Raw genomic sequence first — 21,800 nt, forward strand, 5'->3', positions numbered from 1 at the left:
GTTGCAATTTATGCTTCAGGGAAAGAATGTTTTTGCCTACTAGCAGCACTTCAAAGTCAGAGCTAGCCAAAAAGCAACTAAGAAGTTTCTGGCTCACCCCCCACCCCACCCCCAGTTTTGGGCTTCTGACTCATGCTAGGCATGCAGGGCTTTTCTTTTAGTCCATCATTTTACCTGCAAAAACAAGTACTTGTAGCCTCTATAATGTCACTTTGCCCCTGCACATTTCTGTTGATGTTTTGCCAGAGCCTTTCCCAGCCAGTCTTGTGATGCCATTGCACTGAGTGCACCACAAGGACCAGAAAACAATTTCTGCCCCAAAAAATTAGTTAGCAAGCGGTAACTTAGAGCTACTTATTTAGATTAGAACAGCCACAACATTTCCATGTGCCATACTGTCACAGCACCCACAAACCAGTAGATATAACCAAGCAACAGTGCTGACACAGCTGGCAACTGAGTGAAAAAAATAGGAAGGAGGCAAACCTCCACATGCTGTTTGCAAGGCACTGCTAGGCAGCAGATGTACTGCGAGCCCAACAGTTGTGCTACTGCTCAGACGTACAGCCCCACAGAAAACATCTAAATTCCTGCTCCTCACATGAGGGCCCAACCTTTAACCGTGCATTTGATCAACTCCTACGGCGTTTCTAACTTGAAGTGTCAAGGGGTCACAAATTGTGTGCTGCCGCTACTGACACAGTGAGAATGGCTGTAGGATGAGGGCAAGTTTCAAAACAAGCCAGGGTCCCTTCCAACCCAAACCATTCTGTGATTCTTGTACTCAACTGCAGGCTAAGGCAGCAACCACTGTGACAGGTTCTCCTGACATGAAGGTGCTCCTTACCTCTTTAACAAGTTTCCCAATGCTCTCCCTCAAAGCATCCACAGTTTCTGATAGATCCCGCAAGGAGGAATTGAAAGAAAGCTGTGTCTGCAGAAAAAAAACAAAAGGAAACTCAAAGTCACTGTGAGGCACAAAACCAAAGAAATTGAACTCTTTTAAATGTTATTGTAAAGAAGAGTAGTAAGGACTGTTTACATGGCAAAGTGCTTGACAGAGAAGACAGAGCTAGCTTTCTGCACAGCCTTGAGCTTAAAATACCCTGGGCTTCAGCACCCCACAATACAATGGCAACACCCCTTTCCTTCCTCACAGGTTAGGTACACAGATGCCATAACCAGAACCACCCCAGTAAAACGCTAAAAATGCATGCACATACACTTGCATTCCAAAGGACAGCTTGTATTACAGGTCACAAAACAAGCACAGCCTACAGTACAGCATGCTGACAGACCTGAAATCCTGCAAGCCAGTGCTAAGAAGGGGATGCAAAGTCTACCCAAGGGGGGCAAAGACCAGCTGGTAGACACAAGCTTGTAGTGGGACTCCAGCTCAGATACACAGAACTCCTGCTGCAGTGTACACCATCGTCATTGCTCAAGCCCTCCCCATCAGGCCTTAATGTTTTTTATCTAAACCTAGGACATATTTTAAAACATCCAGCTTCTAGGAAACAGCTGACAGTCACCATCATCACTAAAGAAAGACTGTCGGGTTTCCAGAATTGGAAGTCACAGCTTTCAGGAAACTTTGCTGTAGCAGGAAGTCATACTGAAGACAACTACTTGTTTCCAGTTGCTCTATATGTAACTGTGGCACCTGGGTTTTGGGTTTTGGGGTTCTTTTCCCCTTTTGTTCATATATCTGGATTATCTTGCATGGGAAACATTTAGACATAATCCGTGTTTCAAAAGAATCAAGATTAAAATAATTTCTTAAGATTTCATGCTAGCAGCTACATGTTGCAGCATTTGAAAGCACGCTAAAGTTACAGCATTGTGACACACAGAGGAACAGCCAAGGCCCTTGACTTCAGCACACATCTCTTGGGCTGAAGCTTTTAATTTTTATATCTTTTCTTCCAGAAACTACTCCAGGAAAGTCTAGAGGCTTTCACTTGTCATAGTTGATTTGGTGGAAGGTGACAAGACCTGGTCAGTGCCAGCTGGTGTAAGTGGGCACTGTTCCATGGATCTGCTGGGGCATTTAAAACCCAGCTAACTTTTCTGAGTGCACAGTTAGTGCCTGCTCCAAAGCCAGTTGCAAATTCAGGGATGGTCTCTCTAACCTCTATGGATTTCCACTAGACAACAGTCCTTCAGGTTTGATAAATCAAAATACATCATTAAGCCTAAAAGAAAAGCAATTCAACCCCCCCACAGGCTAAGACCTTTAAGACATATTTAAAGAAGTATAGTCACCAAATATCAAAGCTATATAGCTGCACTACCACTTGAGCAACAAGATGAGGTAGAAAGTTCTAGGTGCATGTCTAACAGTAGATGTGCTTGTTCAGCTCCACACACCTAATCAAGCTCTACACAGATTTGTGTTGTTCACTGTATTCAGAGGTGATTCAGGGACAGGGTGAATAAGGAAGAGTTTTCTGATGATACTAAGTGGTTCAGAACAGTGAAGAGTCAAAAGCCAATTGCAAAGGATTAGTGAAAGGCCTCATGCTGACACACTGTTACAAAGTGCCAGACCAATTCAGTGCTGCAAAGTACATAGGGAGAAGACAGTGCTACCTTAAGATACCCTTTGATGGCTCTGAACTAGCTGCTGCCGCTCAGAAAGGGAGATCTTAGCACTACAGTGATTAAGACATATTAACATCAATATAAATGCACAGTACAATCCTGGTTCTCAAGTATTATGTGCAATTATGGGTCCTCCATCTCTGGAGGAACACAAATACAGAAAAAGACCACAAGTATGATTCGAGATAAGAACGACTCCTGAAGGAAGAACAATACACCACAGTTCTTGCAATGGGACCTGTAATGACAAATAGAAGGTACGACGGAGATCTGTAGAATTACAAGTGGGATGGAGAATGGGAACAGGAGATGATTGCTCACTGTGCCTCGCCATACAGGACTAGAGGGCTTCCAGTGAAAAGGTGTTTAAAACAAACCAACGGAGCTACTGCGCACACACAAGCTTAGTCAAAAGGGAGAACTTCAGTAGATACTGTGCAATGCTGAAGGTACTAAAAGTTCATGTGGGTCTGAGAAATTAGAAGACTTCATTAAAGAAAGAAGTTTACCGGGTGCTACCAAACACCAAGATCCCAGCAGCAGCTGAGAAAGTCTGAGTTGCAAGTTACTGAAGAACAGGGCATTACATTGCAGAAGTGTTACTACGTACTTGCCCCATGGCTGCATGCTTTCAGATGCCTCCATTACGGGCCACTGCTGGACTAGCTCAGGGGAAACTAAGCTGAACAGGACTTTGGTCTGACCCATTAAAATGATTCAACTTGCAAATCTCACCCTGAAATGTGATGAGAACCCACCTATCCATTCACACCCCATCACCCTGACCTTTTTTCCCTAAGAAATTCACAGCACTCCAAGTTCATTTCTCACCAGAACTTGCCATGATGCCATTTACAATGGAGGGAATTATGATTTCTTTACCACCAACCTTTGCACTCTAAGGCCCACTCAGAAAGCTTCTCACAAGTCTTATCTCCAGAGACAATGACAAAAAAAAAATCAATCACAAGTGGCCAGTCTTCTTCGAACAGATGAGCATGTCATGAATTTCCCTGGAAAATAACTTTGCAGTGGCTCACTAGGTAAAGCAGTTAATTAAATTTCTATGAAGACCCTGAGATTCTGGGCATCCTTCAGTAAGATTAGTCCCACTGCGAGAGTGTGTTTAGTAGGTGTCTACACTACATCTTGGGATGCGGGAGACAAGAACTTATTTTCCAGTGAAAGCCACAAAACCCTCACCTGTCCTTTCTAGGCATGCTGTGGAAAGAGTTCTAGTGGTTTTTGAACAGACCTGCCTTGTACAATTAGTGTTAGTGGCTGGCAAGTCATGCCTTCACTTAGACTTGTCTTTTGAGGCAGCAAATATCATAATACTCTTGAAGTACAGATTGCACTGAGTGGACTCTTGTGTGCATGCTATAAGACTCGAAATAGAGATAAATATTTGAGATGACTAGCATTGACTGCACAGTCAAGACCAGCCTTGAATACGTCCAACTGTCAGCTCCTGCTAGAAGGGATGGACAACTCCATTTCTTTAACATGCACGAGAACGCAGGTGTTTGAAATGTTGGGAGGTCATAATGGAATTCAGCCACTGTGCATCATATAGCTAGACCACTCTGTCATGTTTGCTTTGGAATAGTTATTACAGCTTTATACTGATCTTAACAGAACCTTTACACTGAATTTTGCAGAAAAAAAATAATAATAAAATTCACATGCTTTAGCCTTCTACTTTTCTTTCCTGGGAGTGGAAGCCCCAAAGTACAATTGCTTAAAAGCATGATACTATTATGCTTGACTGAAAACACTTTCAAAAGAGCAAAGAAAGCCACAAGTTCAGTTGCAGCCTGTATTTAAATTGAGAGGCCTTTTCTAAAGCCATTTTCCAACTGAAATGCATTTAATTGTTCAATGCTTGGCTCATGCTAACCATATGACAAAATACCACCTATATTACGAAGGGAGAAAAAACAATCGGGTTTTTATACACTCACCCACACTCTTTCAACGAGCACTACACGACAGAAGTGACAACATATTTATAGCTTATTACAGACCCACACCACTGGAAGTGAGTGTGCAAAGCCCTTCTTAGGCAGTGTTGCAGAGATGAAATCCCACAGAGACAAATCTGGATTTTCTTTGTCATTTAACCTTCCCCCCCCAAATACTTTCCAAAACTGGGGAGATTTGCAGAGGAAAAGCTGTCCCATAGACAGATATTTCTATGATATAAGACAGTCTCCACCCATCACAGTACCAGTCCTGTACCAGGAACACCTTTGACTTACTGCTATTGCTTTTGCTAAACAGGGATGCCTGTAACGTTTCCCAAACTGTGTGGTTCTTCCATGAGACAACTGCTGGCCTAGCACAGGGAGAAAGCCAAAAAGGAAATTTGTGTGCAAGTAATCAGAGGTACTGTTTTGCTGCTGTTCTCAAATGAGCTTCTCCAGTCTCACTGACTACAGCCAGTGTAAGGCAAACCTCAAAAAGCGAAGATACGTCCACAAGCAGATTGTACAAGATGCCCTGTGCTCAGTACTACTTATTGTTGGCCAAAAGGCTTCAGAGAATCAGTGAAAATTAAGGCATGGGTCCCAGAAAAGGGAAACTGATTTTTTTTTTTTAAATGTTTGCTGCTTCCAGTAGAGTGAATGCTCAGTCAAGAAAAGCTGATCCTTTTGCCTTGGTGCCCTTGATCACTCCCATATATTCTGCTGGAGTTTGATCTAAACAGCCCATCTCAAATGGGTTCTCACATAAGAAAGAATAAGGAGACACATCTCAAGCTCCCTACCATGCCTCTATGTGCTGTTGCTCTCACCCTACACAGAAAGCTAAACTGAAGTCATACGAAGGGTCAGTGGTAGAGCTAGGAAGCTTAGTACAGTTAAGACAAAGAAGGACTCGAAATTAAAATTTTCTGCTATTATTGTACTTTGGGCAATGCTCAAGCTGTTCTGGATGGAACTGATGCGCAGATAAGAGTTTATTCTTCACCTTTTTTAGAAAAAAAAACTTGTTTAGCAGTGCTATGACATTTAGAGCTCATGCATTTCACCATGCACACACCTTATTTTCCTTTTTAAAACTTTGCTTTGTCTGTAATTTGCTAGTTAATAGTGTTCTGTTATGAATTACCTAGAACACTTACAGTTTTCCTCAGGCTGCAGATGTGCACACACTTCAGGCTGGCAGAAGCAGGTGTTGACATCAAAGTCTCAGCCCACACACACAAACCCTGGCCACTGGGTTCTCAGTGTAGCACCCTCCCTTTCACATTTCAGCACAAGTGTTTGTGTAAGCACACAATCAGGTCAGTCACTTCTAATCTGGATCAATTCCATGATGTAATTTACTTCATCGTCTTGCAGAGGGGACAACAAACAGGAATGCACAGGGGCAGGAACAAGCAGGTGGATCCTAGCCTGAGTCTCCTGGTTCAAGTAACTATATAGTTCAACTATAGCTACTCTACTGCCCAGATACTTGAGTGGCAAAACCTCCTGGTTTTGTATTCAAGCCCTTGGTGTTTGCACACAGCTGCAAGTCCTTTTTACCCCAATTATACTGATCTAATCATATTAAGAAGCTGCCCCTCCATAAATGCTGCAACCAATGGAGCCCAGGTCCCATTATATGAGCCAAACCCTGCCTCTCAGTTACTGCTGTACCTGCATTTGATTTGGCCCTTACTTTTACTTGCTGAAATGCCATGCTGTGAAGTATCAAGGGGATTAAGTAAAACAGTTAAAAATAAATCTCTGGACAAATTGTTGGCATTGGTTCACAGGCTCTGTAGTAGACATGGTGCACGCTGTCTTCAGTGTGCATGTCCAAGATTTGACCCACAGTGCCTTTAATGATAAACTATGTCATAAAGCCTGCTTTGTTCTCGAGCAGAAAGTTCCCTCTTTGTTCAAAGATGTTACTGCAGGTCAAAGCACTTCTTAACCTTTAAAGACACTAAGTTTCAAATGTGCTGGTTGTGAATGATCATAGAGTTAATTCACCCACTTTGTCTGGCCACATTGAAGCCAGTTGGTTTTTCTTCCACTCACCTGCATTACGGCAGCTTAACTAGAGGGTAGCCTGTGACATTTTTCTGAGCAAAACTGTGGACCTTACAAGACAGTGTGCAATACACAGCAGGTTTAGAGCTGCTGGCTTCTGGACTGGAGCTTTTTTTCCTTTGAAGCCGAGATCATGAGCCAACTTCTCAGAAGTCCCCTGAAGTTGCACATAATGTCTTAATCTACTTTTCTTTTGCCAAGTGGCATAGAGTGCCTTGTTACTGCTTTCTCTCACCAACACAGATGTAACAACAAAGATACGCTAAGTACCTGCTTCTGTCAGCCAAGTTGTAGATATTTCCATAGATGAGAAAAGCAAGACTGAGTCTCCAGAGCGCCCAGAAGACCAATACTAAGTTGTACTGTAGCCGGCTATTTTCATCCCCCTTGGTCCCCAAAATTGTAGCAACTCTGAATGATTTGAAGTAACTGCATATATATATGCATCTAACTGAACAGAAAAAACTGCCTATAGCCATTCCTTTTCAAACAGCCCATCTTTGTTCTGGGGACAATTTTAGTGCTGTTACCTCATCCCTTAACACTTATGATTATCTTGCTCTTCCAGCAGCAAAGAAAAAATGCAGATGGAGGACACGTGGAGAACAGAAGATGAGCTGTGGAGAACTACCACTATGTACTGCACAGAAGAGTAATATGATTCCAGTACTTGATAATGACCCTCTTTGACTGGGGACAAAGCCAAGCAAGTGGTACATGACTTTTGGTCCTGAAAGGCTCATCAAATCTGGAAACACACAGAGTCAAAGTGTTTATTTCTTCCACAGCAGACAATAGAGTGTTTGTTTTAGTGGGCAACAGAGTGGGTTCTGTGCTCCCTTCTTTTCTCTACTGATATTTCCAGCACTAATTTCCTCAAACTTTTGTATCTTACCAAATATCACAGACCTTTAACAAAGCATCACTGGGCTTGCACAGAAAAAAGAGTTAAGTCTGCTCCAGTCTCCAATCATCCTGTGAATGATGTATTTTCCTGAAGTTCAATGAGTTCTTGGTCCAAAACCCACCCAGTTGGTCAATCTTCGAAACGGGGCTTTAAAACTTCACTCTTTGTATGAATTAGACCTGTGCAAAGGTCGTGGCTTGCCACTGGCTAGAAGCTGCTGCAGTCTGTGACCCCATGGCAAGGGCAGAGGGTGATGGTTTTATCACTCAGCACAAGCTGGTCTAACATCTGGGCTCATTCCAGCCAAGACACAACATCTAACTAAAACACAGGGACAACGAAGAGCCTGTTTGTTAGTACACAGCACAAATACTTTCCTCTTGACAAAGTGAACAGTGGACCACACACATTTGTGCTCTGCAGGTACCACACTGCAACAGGAAGGGTAGGAATGACAGGAAGAAGCAGTGCTGTTCATGCTCCAGTGATAAAGACCATCCTTCTGCTTTCTTACTGCCAATGAACCATTCACTCTGGAAATGCAGGGATGAATTCCTAGACTGAAAGCCCTAGAAAATGTCACCATGTCAACAATAGCCTCTCACAGGTGGGACCAGTGGACTTACCTGAAGGGGCTTCAAAGGATTCAGGTTAGCACGGAAGGCCTGTTCGGCTGCACGGAGTTTTTCTTTTGGCAAGGTGCAAACAAAGGCTTCAGAGTCCATGGCTGCTGTCTGATTTCGGATTGTAAGAAATTCAGACAATGTTGAGCTATTGCAGAGATCCTGCAGCTGCATTCGGTAACCATACACAATGACCTGGAAAAGTGGGGAAGTCAGTCAGTCTCCCTTCATGTAAGACACACAGCACAGAGTTGGTTATCACCTACCTGGAAGCGTTACGAATGGTAAGAGGTCATTCTTTCCTACAGATTGCACAGCCCTGACCCATGCACAACTCAATGCCAAGAAAAACATGTTTCCCCACAGAGTACTTGGGGAAGAAGTCCTGGGAGAGGCAGGTCTCTCTCCACTTCTCCACAAGCATGTACAGAAGCAGCAGTGATCCTGTCCTCCACAGCAGCCATTTCCTCCTACCAAGGGTACACACATTGCCTAATCTTGAGTCTTCTGGGAACTGAGCCACAGAAAAAATAACGCTTGTGACCAGACACAAGTCTGGCAAATGTATGTGAAGGGCAAAAGACCTATGTCCCAAACTCCTTAGATGTATCTGCCAGCTACATTTTCTGTGCTGTTGTGGATCAAGATCACTCCTCCCTTAGCTCTTAAGTATCTCTTCACTAATTGCAGAGAAAAACATTTTGCAGTGTTTTGAGGCAGATAATGTATCAGTGGAAAAAGTTATCTTACTAGCTGCAACAAACAAGAAATAATACTCTAGTCTTCTTTCACGGGCTTATTTTACTTAAGGTGATTGTTTTCTTGTCAGTAATGTTTCCTAATCCCCAAGCAACCTCCTTATTAATGAAAGAAATGCAGAAAATCCCTTCTGAACTATCAGTCCCTTTCAGACCTGATGGCCTAGTTTATTTTATTAAGGTCAGTTACATGATTTAGGTTTGCTGAACAAACAGGTACATGTCAAACAGGTACACACTTCATAAAGGTGATAAATTCAAGGAAAATCCAGAATCCCCTGTTTGAAAGAGTTTGTTTGCCTTGGGGCTAGACAGGAACAAATTTATTGTAAATGCACAGGTAACAACAGCTTTGCACTTAATTTCTTCCTTCTGTTCTTTTGTTAATACCCAGCATGCATTGTTCAACTTCCAGCAACAGCTAAAGACAATTGATCCACATCCCAGAAGAGTTAACAGCTCCTGAATCATGCTGAGAAGTCTGAAAATTTTGTCTTTCAAAACCAAAATGGCATCAACAGTCCAGGGGCAAAAGCGCACTACATTCAGAAAACAATCAGATGGAACTGACAGGAGAGAGAAGAGATTTATAAATGCAATACTTGTGCAAACCTTTAACTTTAGTCTGCATCCATATGCCAAAAATAGGATGTTTCCATGCTGCACGCTCAGCTGAATAAATTGGATAGCTCTCGCATTCAAAAAGGCTGGCCTTTAGAAATAGTCTGGGTGAGTTTTTTGCCAGCAGAGATACTGTCACCACTGCAGCCATGCTGAAAAAGGGATATTCCTGTGGCACTGCAATAATGCTCAGGAGACCGGGGCTGAGTCTAAAGCAGCTTCCCTGGGTGGGCATACAGAAAACCAGTGTCTCTCAGTACCTTGGTGCTCATTCCAAACAGTGAACAATCTTTCCATCTTCTCCTATGTCTGTCCATCTTTTTCACCCAGATTTTAAGCTCTTTTGGAGAAAAGCTGCTCTTTCCAAATAGTGAGGTCCACAGCATGTCATCCTAGAACAAAGGCTTTGCCTACCCCTGCACACTGAAACACCCAGTCACACCCAGCCGGTTCTCTGCAACCATTTCAAGTTGTCTGAAGCCACAGTGTCTTCAATAGGCAAATACATTCTAAATGACAGGTTAAGTCCCCTGAGGACTCTCAAAATACCAGGCTCATGTCTGAAAGCAGCCGCAGGTGATTGTTCTGTCCTCAGGTCACAGTGTTCTCTCCAGGACTGTTCCTGCTGCACGAAACAGGGATGTTTCTTCCAGGCAGCATATACCCCAGCCATTACCATTTACTCCTTGCTGCCATTCAACATGTCACACTGCAGACCTGGCCCAGGACCTCACCGTGGCTCTGTAGCTTTTCACAGTGTAAAGACCTGCTCCTGCCATCCAAGCCGTATCAGAGCTGTACAGCCACACCTGGACAATGGCAGCACATCAGACTACTAGATAGCTGCCTGCCCACTGCTGATCCAGGCTTTCCCCAAACCCCACACCCTTCTGAGCACACCTGCCACCATCGGGCAAACACAAAGTTGAGCCACTCTGCCTCAACATACCCATCAAGACAAGGCTCTGGCCATTTTCATGTATTTGCACTGTATGCAGTATGCTGGATACATGACTCTGCTTGGCATGTTAGAGTACTGCCACTGAGTAACACCAGTGACCAACCGTCCCACCTCCTTGGTGATTACAGTTCCTTACTTGCTTGCAAGTCATAACTTCTGGGCTTGTTGAACAATCACAGGACAGTAACAGACTGCAGGAGAAGGCTGTATTTGATGTGAGTGCTTTACATACTCTGAATAGGCCCTTCTATATGACCTTATGAATGAAGCTATGACCCACTCATACAGTCAGAGACCAAACAACTCTTGCCTATTAATTCTGTAGTCACTATGCAGCTCAGTAGTGAGGTCACATCTCCACCCCAGATCTCCAGCAAAATCAAAGGGGTTCATTTTGTGAGTCAAATAGTCATCCTGCAGGAAGACAGAGCTCTCAGTTATCTGTATTAGAAAATGCTCAAAGAAAGGTTTGGTCTGCCTCCTCTGCAGCTTACTGCCCTGTTGCTCACATTAGCTCTTCCTGCAATCCCAGAGCACAAAATGCTGTTAAGACTAAACAACATCACTCCCAGTGTCCTTGGCAGAATCAGGACAAAAACTCCACAAACAAGAACAAAGCTTCAAGCACTCAAAGAAGAACTAGCTAACCGATTACCCCTTCGCCACTCTTCAGATACAGTATGTAGACAAAACCTAAGCTTTTCTTCTCCTTCCACTGGCTTTGCCATATACAACCAACATAATAGGGCAGTCACATGACAGAAGGTCAAAGTTAGCTTTTTTGTCTCTTTAACAATCATTCTGCCTTACCAACAGCTAAGGGAGAATGACTATGTTGAAGCCTTCTGGTTACCCTTCCAGAACCATCCATAGCACAATTCTGTTTTAATCTAGCTTGAGTTTCAGCAAATCAGTTTCAAGTAAAACAAAAATTGTAGCCTAAAATGGGCAGGAAATTTTTCCACTTTTTTTTTAGTAGAACACATCCTTAACTTTTAGAATTAATTATCAAACTGCACTAAACCAGATGGCTTGAGAGAATCCACTGAAAAATGAGACAATGCATGCGAAGGGGGACAGCATCTGTAATTACATGAAAACAACGTCTGAAAGGACTACTAATCAACTCCACTTCAAAGAAAAGATCTGATCTGGAGCTGGGAAGCAGAATGGATTTCCTCCTCCTTTTGCACATAACCTTTTGCACTGCCCTAAGAGAACAACAGTTCTTCCTTTGAAGTCGGAAACAACCAGTTCTGACTTCTGCATTAGAAAGGATGCTGATGGACCAATTCATCCAGAGTAGCAAAAAACATGTTCTGAGCTTGGCAATGGCAGACTGCCATCCCAAGCCAGGGGCTCCAGACCATTGTCACCACTGCCTATGTTTATGAAAGCAACGACCGTAGCACTCAGGAATTTCATCTGAGATCAGAACTCTCTTGTACTACATAAAAGTATACTGTCTTGAAGACACAAATCAAAAAGCATGCCTCCTTCTGCTGCACAGGAATCAAAGACACAGCAACACACAGAAGCCATGCTCCAGTCCATGCTGAGTGACCAACCAACCACCCCATTTTCATTTCTAATCAAATAAAATAAAAAAAAACCAAAAAAACCGAACAGCACTAGCAACTTCATTAATGTTTTACTTGGGTAAAAAGAATAGGAAAGAAAAAATTAAATTTAGCCTGAAGGGCATTAGGCTATTTTCTTGTGCAGATCAAAACATTTGTACACGGGTCCTTTTACAGTTTCCAACCAAATAAGACAGTAAATTGAGGGCAAGAGGGAAGAGAGAAGCAAGGATTACATGTTCCTCTGTGTTTGTACAACACCTAGCACAGAGGTGTCCTGCACGGTGGACCTTGGCACTAGGGTTAAACAAGCAGTAGACAAGCATTACATTAGTGGCTGAAAGTGCTCTTTACCTGCTGGAGGTTGACCTCTGCATCCAGTAGCTCCTCTACTGCAGATGATGGCATGGACACATTCTGATGAAGGAAGTCTGAGAATGTCTCATTGTCAACCAGGAAATCCCGAAGTTTCAAGTCTGGAAAGTGACAAAACAAGCAACATTCTGGTCAGGGCAAAGCCAAAAGGAAACTCATGTGAGAGCTCTGAACAGGAAAAGCAAAGCTAACAAATAGGGGAGAGGGAATTACACAAACCATAGCACAAAGGGAAAAGAGAAGCTGCTGGCAAAGTACTCTGAAACTTGGCAGCTTTCAGAGACGTCAATCCACGATGTCGATCTCAAAAAAAATAAAGAACCTTTAGAAACAACTCCCTTTACTATCATTACTTCAGCTCAATTTGCACATACATACACAGAAGCAAGATACACCAAGCTGCTCCCCTGGGGTGAAACCTACTCCAGCATTAGCCTTGCACAAAGATTCAGCTTCATTTAATCCCTGTGTTATCAAACACGAGACTGAGCTGGTGCATGGATCACCGAGAGGTTTACTAGCCTGTATTTAATTATGTTAATAGTAGATGTATTTTGCCATAAATTTCAAAGCCTGACACATGCAGACAGACAAATACGATATAGAATCACACACAGATTTAGGAAGCAGTTTTAACCACTCAGCAAGATTTCTGCAAATGCTTTTTAATTGCATTTTCTTTTGCAAAAGCTCTACCTTCTGAAGCCATTGGTGTTTCAGCTCTTGGCTTTAAAACCAATTTGTACCTCTGTCACATCAGAGGGGTACCATCTGGAAAATATAATTCTATAACACTACTGAAGTTCACGAGCCTGAAGCTTAAGCAACTAATCCTCACACCGTTTTGAGTTGTTTTGTGGTGTCTGTGTGTTTTGTTGGTTGGGTTTTTTTTTTTTCAGAGCGAGCACAATTCTGTCTTTACTATGCTTAAATAACAGTAATAAGGAAAGCAGCTGTGCCAGGAGGAGCTGAGAGAGAAAGTCTCATGGGATTTACCAGGGTGAAGATTTCCAGACTAAGCCAAGTCAACCAGCAAGGTGGCACACTGCTTTTTCTACTTTAGGAAACCTAGAGAGGATGCCACAGCCCACTACTAACAATGGAAAACAACAAGCTCCAAGGGGGAAGTAAAGCAAGGGAGCCCCAGGAGTTTGTACCTTCCCCCTCCTATACGGAACAGCTGTAACAGCTGTAACCCTCCTCCCCGTTCATGGTTTTTTTGCTTAGCTCGGCAGGCGATACTCTCAAAGCCCAACGCTCGGAAAAAAGTGTACTGGGCAGTCAGGGTGCCACCGGTGGTAACGGGGAGGCTGGTGGCCCGGGTGCCACTTCTGCTTCCCAGGGCCAAGGCTGGCAGAGCAGCTGGCGAGGGGAGGAAGCCACACGCTCTGCTCTTGCGGCACAAAGCACGCAGGGTTACTGACGGTCATTGCTCCCTCATCTACATATCCAGTTACAAATTCCCTGTTGCCTTTTTGTTCCACTTGAAAAAGTATATTACCCCCTCTCTACTGAGGCGACGTGGAGGTTACTCTGGGACAAAAGATTCTCCCTTGCCCTACTCTCTCCCCCTGAGCAGGACCACTCAGCAATATACTGGTTTTGATCACACTGTGCAAGTGTCTCACTGAACCCCAAAAACCAACCACTATCCCCTCTCTTAGCCTGGGGAGAAACTGGGAAAAAGAGCCAGCTCCTGCAATAACAAAAACGTCCTTTTCTTTCGAGCAGAGGCTAAAGCACCCTGTTTCACCACAACTGGAAGAAAAATTCCCCCTACCCTGACTACTTGGTTACTTCCTAAATGTGCTGAACTCCCTGAACACTTTTGCAGCTTGTTTATTTTTTGGTGAGATCATCAACAGTTCAGAAACTCAGATGGACAAAAGGGGTAGCTGGCTGAAGGCACACTGGCAAGCAGGGATCAGATGTTTGCAATCTTTTTCATTTAATCTGTCTCCATTTAAAATATTTTTAAGCTCCTCTTAAAGGGCCACACACCTTTTAAAAAAATGTAATAAAGCAATAACTCTCCTACTTCGCTGTTTCCTCACTGTTGTTTTGCTCTTGGGTTTGCCTAGGCTTTTTTGTTTGTGGGTTTCTTGCCATAGAGAAGCAGGCTTTTCTTGGTTGGGGACATACTCTACAGATAATTGCAGGAAAGCAACCTGAACTACATTGGGATTACTTCTGGCCTGTTCATAATCATGATGGGGAGTAACAAAGAGCCTGACATCCTCCACAGCTGTAATTAACCAACCCAGCATTAACAGGGCATTTCTCTGCTGCCTTTTTGTCATGCCAAGCATTTTCAGACTTGCTTAGCATTAGAACTTGCTCAAAATTGAAGCTGCCTTCCAAGGCAACTTCTACAAACATCTGAAGGAGTTTTCATCATCATTTGGAAGAAAACATGAAAGGAACAGAACATACAGTTACCAAAACTTCTTGTGGGACAATGCTTGGCTTCCAGCCAGCTCATCACAAACTCGTGCTCACTGGTCACAACCCCTCGTCTCTGCAAGACCAAGGGACTTAATCCAAACACCACAATCCTGCTGCAGTGCCCTAAGCAAATAGCCAGCCTTCCTTACCATGCATTTTCTCCCCCACCTCATCTGGTCCTACTTCCAGCACTTGTGGCTTAGCGTCTTACGCAATCCTCCTCAATCATGGAGGCATGCATAATGGCTTGCACATTAAACCACAGAAAAAATCCGAACACTGCAATCAAGTCTAAATTCCTGCCCTGGATACTTCAAAAATACAAGAGTTAATAGAGGTTTCCTCTTGAAAACAGCCATTCTCCTCCAAAACTGCTTGCCCACTAGGGCCTAAGGAAATACAACAGCATTAGTTAAAAGAACTCTAAAAATAGAAAACAAAAGGAACAGGCAAGTTTTTTGAAGGCTAATGTACCAAGCTTACCTAATAATGCGAACATTTGGAGTGGAAGAACACATTTTACAACGAGAGGCCTAACTACTACAGTATTGTCCTGCCATAAAAGCTCAGACACATTATCAACTTACTCAAAAAATGTGAGGCAAAATATGTCAACTCAAACGTGATTTAACTCACACGTCTCTCAAACTTGAGATTGACCAAGAGCATCAGTATGGTCAGCTATTGCCATGCGCAGCTCTGGCTAGCACAGAGCAATGCAGCTGTGGCATCCCAACAGCACATCGGATAGAAGTCGCTCCACACACTTTTTCTGACCTGGACTTGCAGCCTCTCCTTCCCTCTCCTCTATCTTCAACAGAAAGCCATGGGGGCCACAGTCCTGCAGGCTTCCCCTCACCACAGGGTATGCCCTCCTGGTCAATGAGAGAAGCCGCAGGCACAAATGTGAAGATGAACTTGAGGTAAGACTGAGCAACCACACTCAAAGACTGTCAAATCTGATGTGAACCATCTTGCCGATTCAGTGGCGAGATGAATGTCTGCAGGAGAAATACTGAGGTAGCTTGTCCTCGTGGTATACAGTTTCAGTTCCTGAACCCAAGGGAGCAACAACAGAACAGCAGAGAACATAAACAGAGGCTTTGCTTATAAACCATGCAAATAAACCCCAATACCAGCAGGCCTAGTGGGGCCGAAATGCTTTTTTCTACCTAGCTCCAGCTCAGGCACTACAGCAAAGCAGGAGACAGTCCCCATTCATGTGAAATACAGTGCAAGGAGAAAGGTCCTCTCTGAAGTCACATAAGGGAGTCTCCAGCAAAACTGAAAGCTCCCAGAGCTGGAAGTCTTGTGCCTTAACCACAAAACCGCTCTTCTCTGAAGTCACAGGTCACGATTTGATAATCGCATGTGGCAGCATTTCAAAGATACTGACTTCATGAAAGGCACAACCGTCCTTCGTATCCACACGGTTAAAACCAACCATGGGGGCTGAATTCTGTGCATGGAAACCAGAAACTCTCGATTTTCAGATTGCAGAGCATCTCCTACAGGACTAGCACACCATTATAAATCTTTGAGATGTAAATTTTCCTGACAGCTCAGCCTTTTCCAGCACCTTCATGCCTCAGCACAGAGCTAGGCTGATTCTCAAACAAGGAATGATCAAAACATTGTGACAACAGAAAAAACCTCCAATGCACAACTACAAGGAGCTCAAGACATCCACATGAATTAGCATTGCTACATTATTGCTTAAATCAAATAGCAAAACAAAAAACGTTCATTATAAAAAACAGCAAGCCAGTGCTATGTGGGCTTTTTCTGTTCCATGCAGATTAGAACTGAAGCATTGACTGTGCAGTGAAGAGTGTCCGTGGTCCATACATTCTCCACAGCCAGAGGTTTTTAGCATCTAGAAACACATCCCCAGTTACTTTCACAAGCTCAAGAGGTGCCTCAGTGCAGGAAAGAAAGAAAAACCACAGCCAGGAAACAGTTTTAATTTGATCTTACTACAAGTATGACCGTGACAGGTCCCACTGTACACGGTGATCATTTCCAACAATAGCGGGAAGATCCCCAGACACGTGGGACAAAGAAGCCTGTGGGGACAGGTTACAGAGCGAGACTACTCTCCTCAAACTTCTCTCCTGTTCTTTCTTGCTTCACTTAGAAGCACAGAGGGCTCATACCTTCCTCCAGAAACTTAATGGTGCAGTGTCCCATGTAAACAATAGGGTAGAAAACCAAAACCCCACGGAAATTGTGGCTACAGTTTTCATATCCTGAATGCTACCTTCTAAAAATAAAAGACATGCAAGTGGTATTTTAACATATCTCAATCCACTGTAGAGTATACAGCTCACCAGGTCTGACTTCAATTTGTGTGGGTTCTGCCTGAAGGGTTTGTGCCCATTATCTACAATAAACCAGATTTTCAGCCAGTTTAAAACTAGCAAGCTCATTGAAAACAAGTAAACAGTCTGATCTACCGTTTACTTCCTGGCTTCACAGCTGCTGTAAATACCCACAAAGAACTGGGTGAAAGACGGAGAAAAAGGGGACTCATGCCATAAGTTAATTCAGAAGCTGAGAGGAAAGCAAGGCAGTGTGTCCCATCGACAAACATGACTATCTTCAGGGGGTTTCACTCCCTGATAGAACATACCAGGCAGAAAACAATTATGTTATTTTCTGGATATCCATTGTGGTTGGAGGATTTAGTAGCCTTTGGCTAAGCCTGTATTCCTCACAACCAAGTACCAAGGTGACAGAGAAGCTAGTGTTAGATTATGACCCTTTATTTCTCACCACACAGATCATTCATAGGGCAACCCAATGATTTCCATAACAGCAGTATTAAGGCATCACAGCAAGATGAAATGGTGACACAGGATGGGGTATGAGAAGTTTCAGCTTCATTCTTTACAGTCAGCAGGTTTCCACAAGTGCCCAAATGAGACCAGTCTGTACAAGCGGGTTCCCAGCACAACACAGGCAGAGGCACCTGTCTCTACCAGTTAACAGAAGGAGCAAAGCTGAGGAAGAATGACAAGTGAGCTATTAAGGCATTTTCTTCTCCCTGCACAGAGTTTGGATTCACAGCTCCCGGTTCCCTACTCACATAAAATCTACAGCAAGGGAGGTGGGTGTGCAGCACCTCCATAGTGCTCTCACGTGAGGGCTGCATCTCAGGCGCCCACGCCAGCCTGATTGCACAGCCAGCTGTCGAGCCTGTGCAATACGGCTCCACAGCACCCGGGCAAGACCCGAGGACAAGATCATGAGGCTCCCAGGTTACACAGGCCTGCTTCATCCACAGCATCCACTGGTCATACTCCCAGCAACAGGTGTTTTTGCAAGACACAAGCACATGAAGGGACTGAAGCTGAGACCAGGAGCTGAAGCTCCAGCAGCTGAAAGCATTTACTGGTAGCACATGTGATTACTACAAGGACTCTGGCTACAAACCTGCCTTAGCTTTCAGCAAACCCTCACACAGTGAGGCAGCAGGCAGACGAAGTGCTGCCACAAAAATCCATACACTGGAATTTTGTATTACTTTTTCAATGAAGTATTCCTCAGGAGTACATGACTGGTGCATTTGAACACTTCAACTGATTTTGCGCTCATTACTCAACACTGATTTATAAACAGAAGGTGCCCAAAGCTGCTTTCCATAGAAATAGAAATAGGCTTTCAAACAAGTTCAACAGTGGAAACAAAGACAGAATGTCTTATGAATTGACAATCACCCAGAGGAAACAGCGATCTAATGGTGAAGCCTGTTACAGCATTGTACCCTACTGAGCCAATGACCCTTGTCTACAATGTGAAAAGCAAACATTTCAGATGGGCCAGTGCTGGGCAAGGAAGCACATTTAATCTGCCCTCATTATATTCCTAACTTTGGACAAAATTTCCAGAAAGCAGGATAAAACAACATTTTTAAAGGTTGGTTGTTTTTGTTTTTTTTTAAAAAAGCAATTCCTGTGTTTTCATTTTCCTTTTCTTACAAGGTACTCTTTCCCCCTGTGTGGTGGGAATAGCTCTCAGAGCTGCCTGTATCCTTATTGATACTGGCAAGAGCTAAAACTGTCCTCTGAACAAGTTGGACAGCTGTACCCTGATATGCTGACAAGAAATCAAGCTGCTCAGCAGGCCTGTTGTGCAGGATCGGCTAGTGTGAAAATACAAGCCTAATTTGCTCACAGTCAAAGTGCTGTTCCTTCTGCAGCCATGGCTTGACGTGTTTTTACAGTAGGCTACAGCTCTGCTCTGTGTCCATCAGGCTGCAACGGTGCTGCCTCTGCAGACCTTAACTAATACACAAGTGGGCACCTGCTTAACCAGAGCCCACCATTTCCACGTATTTGCTATGCCAAATGGTGATGTGAGGAGAGAGAGGGCAGCCTGCCACCCACTTCCAGCAGCTAGGTTCTCTCCTGGAAGAGAGGGGAATGTTATGCATTCCCTCTCATTTTGGGACTGCAGGCACTGGGACCATCTATTCCTCTACAAGTCACCACTTTTGCTTAGAAGAGCTTTAAAAAAATAGCAGCCAGCACAACCGCTCTAGCAGAAAGCATAGCTGACACCATGTACTGGTGTATGCACAAGAGACCAGTCCTCAGGTAGCTTTCAGTGGAGGCACGCTGGCTTCAAGGATGCAGAGCACATTTAAGCCAGCTGGGATCCCACCTTCAACCTGCATGGAAAGTCAGCTGCAAACATGAGGCTCATACCTCTCTTTGGGTAGAACTTTAAGTCCTAAATACTTTCATGCCCCCTGGCCCAACACACATGACAACAGAAAGACGCCACATCAAAAAGCAAAGACAGAAAGCACAGAAGCAATAGTCACAGGGTGGGCTGGTCACCAGCAGCCCTGCCAGGAAGCACAGCCTGCTGAGCTTCTGCCTGTGAAGGGATACACCCAACACCTCCCCAGGCCCTGTGTCACACCACAGAAGAGATAGTTTTGTGTCTTCCCCTGCTGCAAGACAAATTCTGTTATCAGCACAGACAACTGTGAAATGCAGCTTGCCAATGAAAAAACAGAAAAAAAAATTATTCAGGTTTTTAACACTGCAAAAAACCGAAGCAGGCTAAGTATCTTTACTGTATTGGTTTAAAAAGCAAATCCCAAGCAGAGCTCCCAATTGCACAGCCGTGATAACTGCTTGAAAATTCTCCTGCTAATTTTCACAAAACAAGGACAGACCGCACATTCTTCAGCCTTTGAATGGGCTTGTCAGCCACAGAGATGACAGAACTCAGATGTAACCAGATACAAGACTCGATTATTGCAACAAGTTTTCACAAGTGGTACAAAGAACACATTTAGGACTGGTACAGGCTATGGAGACTGTGTCTAGAGGTCAAATCCACCTTAGACAAGTGCTTCTAATGAGAATGGTTTGCTGTTAAGAGTGGATTTCGGCTGCGCTAGGAACATTACGACCTAGATAATACACAATTTTAGATGTTTCAAAACATCAACCCAGACACAGTAAAATACATTTAAACAAAAAATAAAAATCAATAGACAGGCTGGAAAACAAACACCATGATCACATCCAGCCACTTACCACTATTTAACGACAAACACTGGTGTGAGCATACAAGGAATAACATTATAGTATTAAAACGTATGGAGCTAAGCAGAAGTTGAAAGTATGAGCTGTGACCAGGAGGAGCCCATCCAGAATTCCTTGCACTTGTGACCAGGAGGAGCCCATCCAGAATTCCTTGTACTTGAGCAAGTGACCTTTAATTCAGTGGAAATTCATTCACAGGAAAAAGTAGAACTGGACATTTGAATCAAATGACCATTACTAACAGCAGAAGGGTTTTCATGAGCCGGCTATGTCAGCATGCATCTGGGAGGCTTCTGGTTCAAATGCAGACAGAATACACGTAGATCAGAACCATTTTAAACACCCAAGACAAGCAGGCAGAACCATTCCAGCAGCGTCATGCTACTTGAAACTTATCATAGCACCAGCTATCTGGTTTTAAAGGGTTTCCCCACAAAACTGGCATGGGTAACAATGAACCTCAAGGAAAACAGCAAACAGAGCTGCCCAGGATCCTGACTGTACCGTACTTGTATTTGTTTCGCCTTACATAGACAGGAGATGAGAAAAGAAAAAGTCATCCCTCCCTTGGGTGAAAGCCTTACCCTGCCATGGCTCCCCTCCTCTCACTCAACACAAATTTGAGGAACCTGACTCGCATGTGACTTTAAAGTTTAACAAGATGCCAAGTCTGCAGTCAGCAGATCATAGTGGCTCTTGCCTCCCACACATTCAGGAAGACCTGTTCCTTCTGGATTTACTGCCAAGTCCTAATGCCCCTCACCTAGCATACAGCAGAAGCCACCTTGAACAAACCAGTCCACGAGGTAGCAAAAAATGCTAAAGATTAACAAGAATAAGCCAATCATTACAGTCCATTTAAGCAGAAACATGGTCTACTTACACTGAAAACACATCTACATCTAAATTATTTCAACCTCTCATGACTGCTCCCTATGTTTCTATTTAGTTGGTCACTGGAAAGTTATCCTTATGGATACCAGTTTGGTTTTTACTTTTGAGACTCAAGTCCAAAGGAAGGGGAAAAAAATAAATCAAGCTTCAGCACTAAACCAAGAGATTATGTTTTGTTTGCCTAGTTTAGGGCAACCTTTGCAACCATTCAGCCTCTTCACTAGTATAAATTAGACTGTTGAGCAACAGCACTTTGCAATAATTACAGAATTTTCTCAATCTTTGGGAAAGACTGAAAAGCAGATGCTTAGTAGATATGGATTACCTAAATTCACATAAAGTCTTGGTTAGAGATCAAGACTCTTGTATCTTCAGTGCAACACTATACTGCTGTTCACATCAGGATGCTCCCAACATGCTCC

The 21,800-nt window shown here is 43.6% G+C and overlaps 1 protein-coding gene across 3 annotated transcripts in view; it reads right to left on the minus strand.

Moving 5' to 3' along the window:
- Positions 1-21,800, minus strand: part of ABCA1 (ATP binding cassette subfamily A member 1) — a 97,152-nt gene that overhangs the window by 38,014 nt on the left and 37,338 nt on the right. For all 3 annotated transcript variants that reach the window (XM_040580571.1, XM_040580569.1, XM_040580570.1), the window contains 3 exons: positions 12,455-12,576; positions 8,184-8,375; positions 848-934 (listed from right to left, as the gene is read on the minus strand). In XM_040580571.1, coding sequence (XP_040436505.1) covers positions 848-934; positions 8,184-8,375; positions 12,455-12,576 — 401 coding nt within the window. The remainder of the gene's footprint in view (positions 1-847; positions 935-8,183; positions 8,376-12,454; positions 12,577-21,800) is intronic.

This window comes from Falco naumanni, chromosome Z, assembly GCF_017639655.2.
Source record: "Falco naumanni isolate bFalNau1 chromosome Z, bFalNau1.pat, whole genome shotgun sequence".
NCBI classification, from domain to species: domain Eukaryota; kingdom Metazoa; phylum Chordata; class Aves; order Falconiformes; family Falconidae; genus Falco; species Falco naumanni.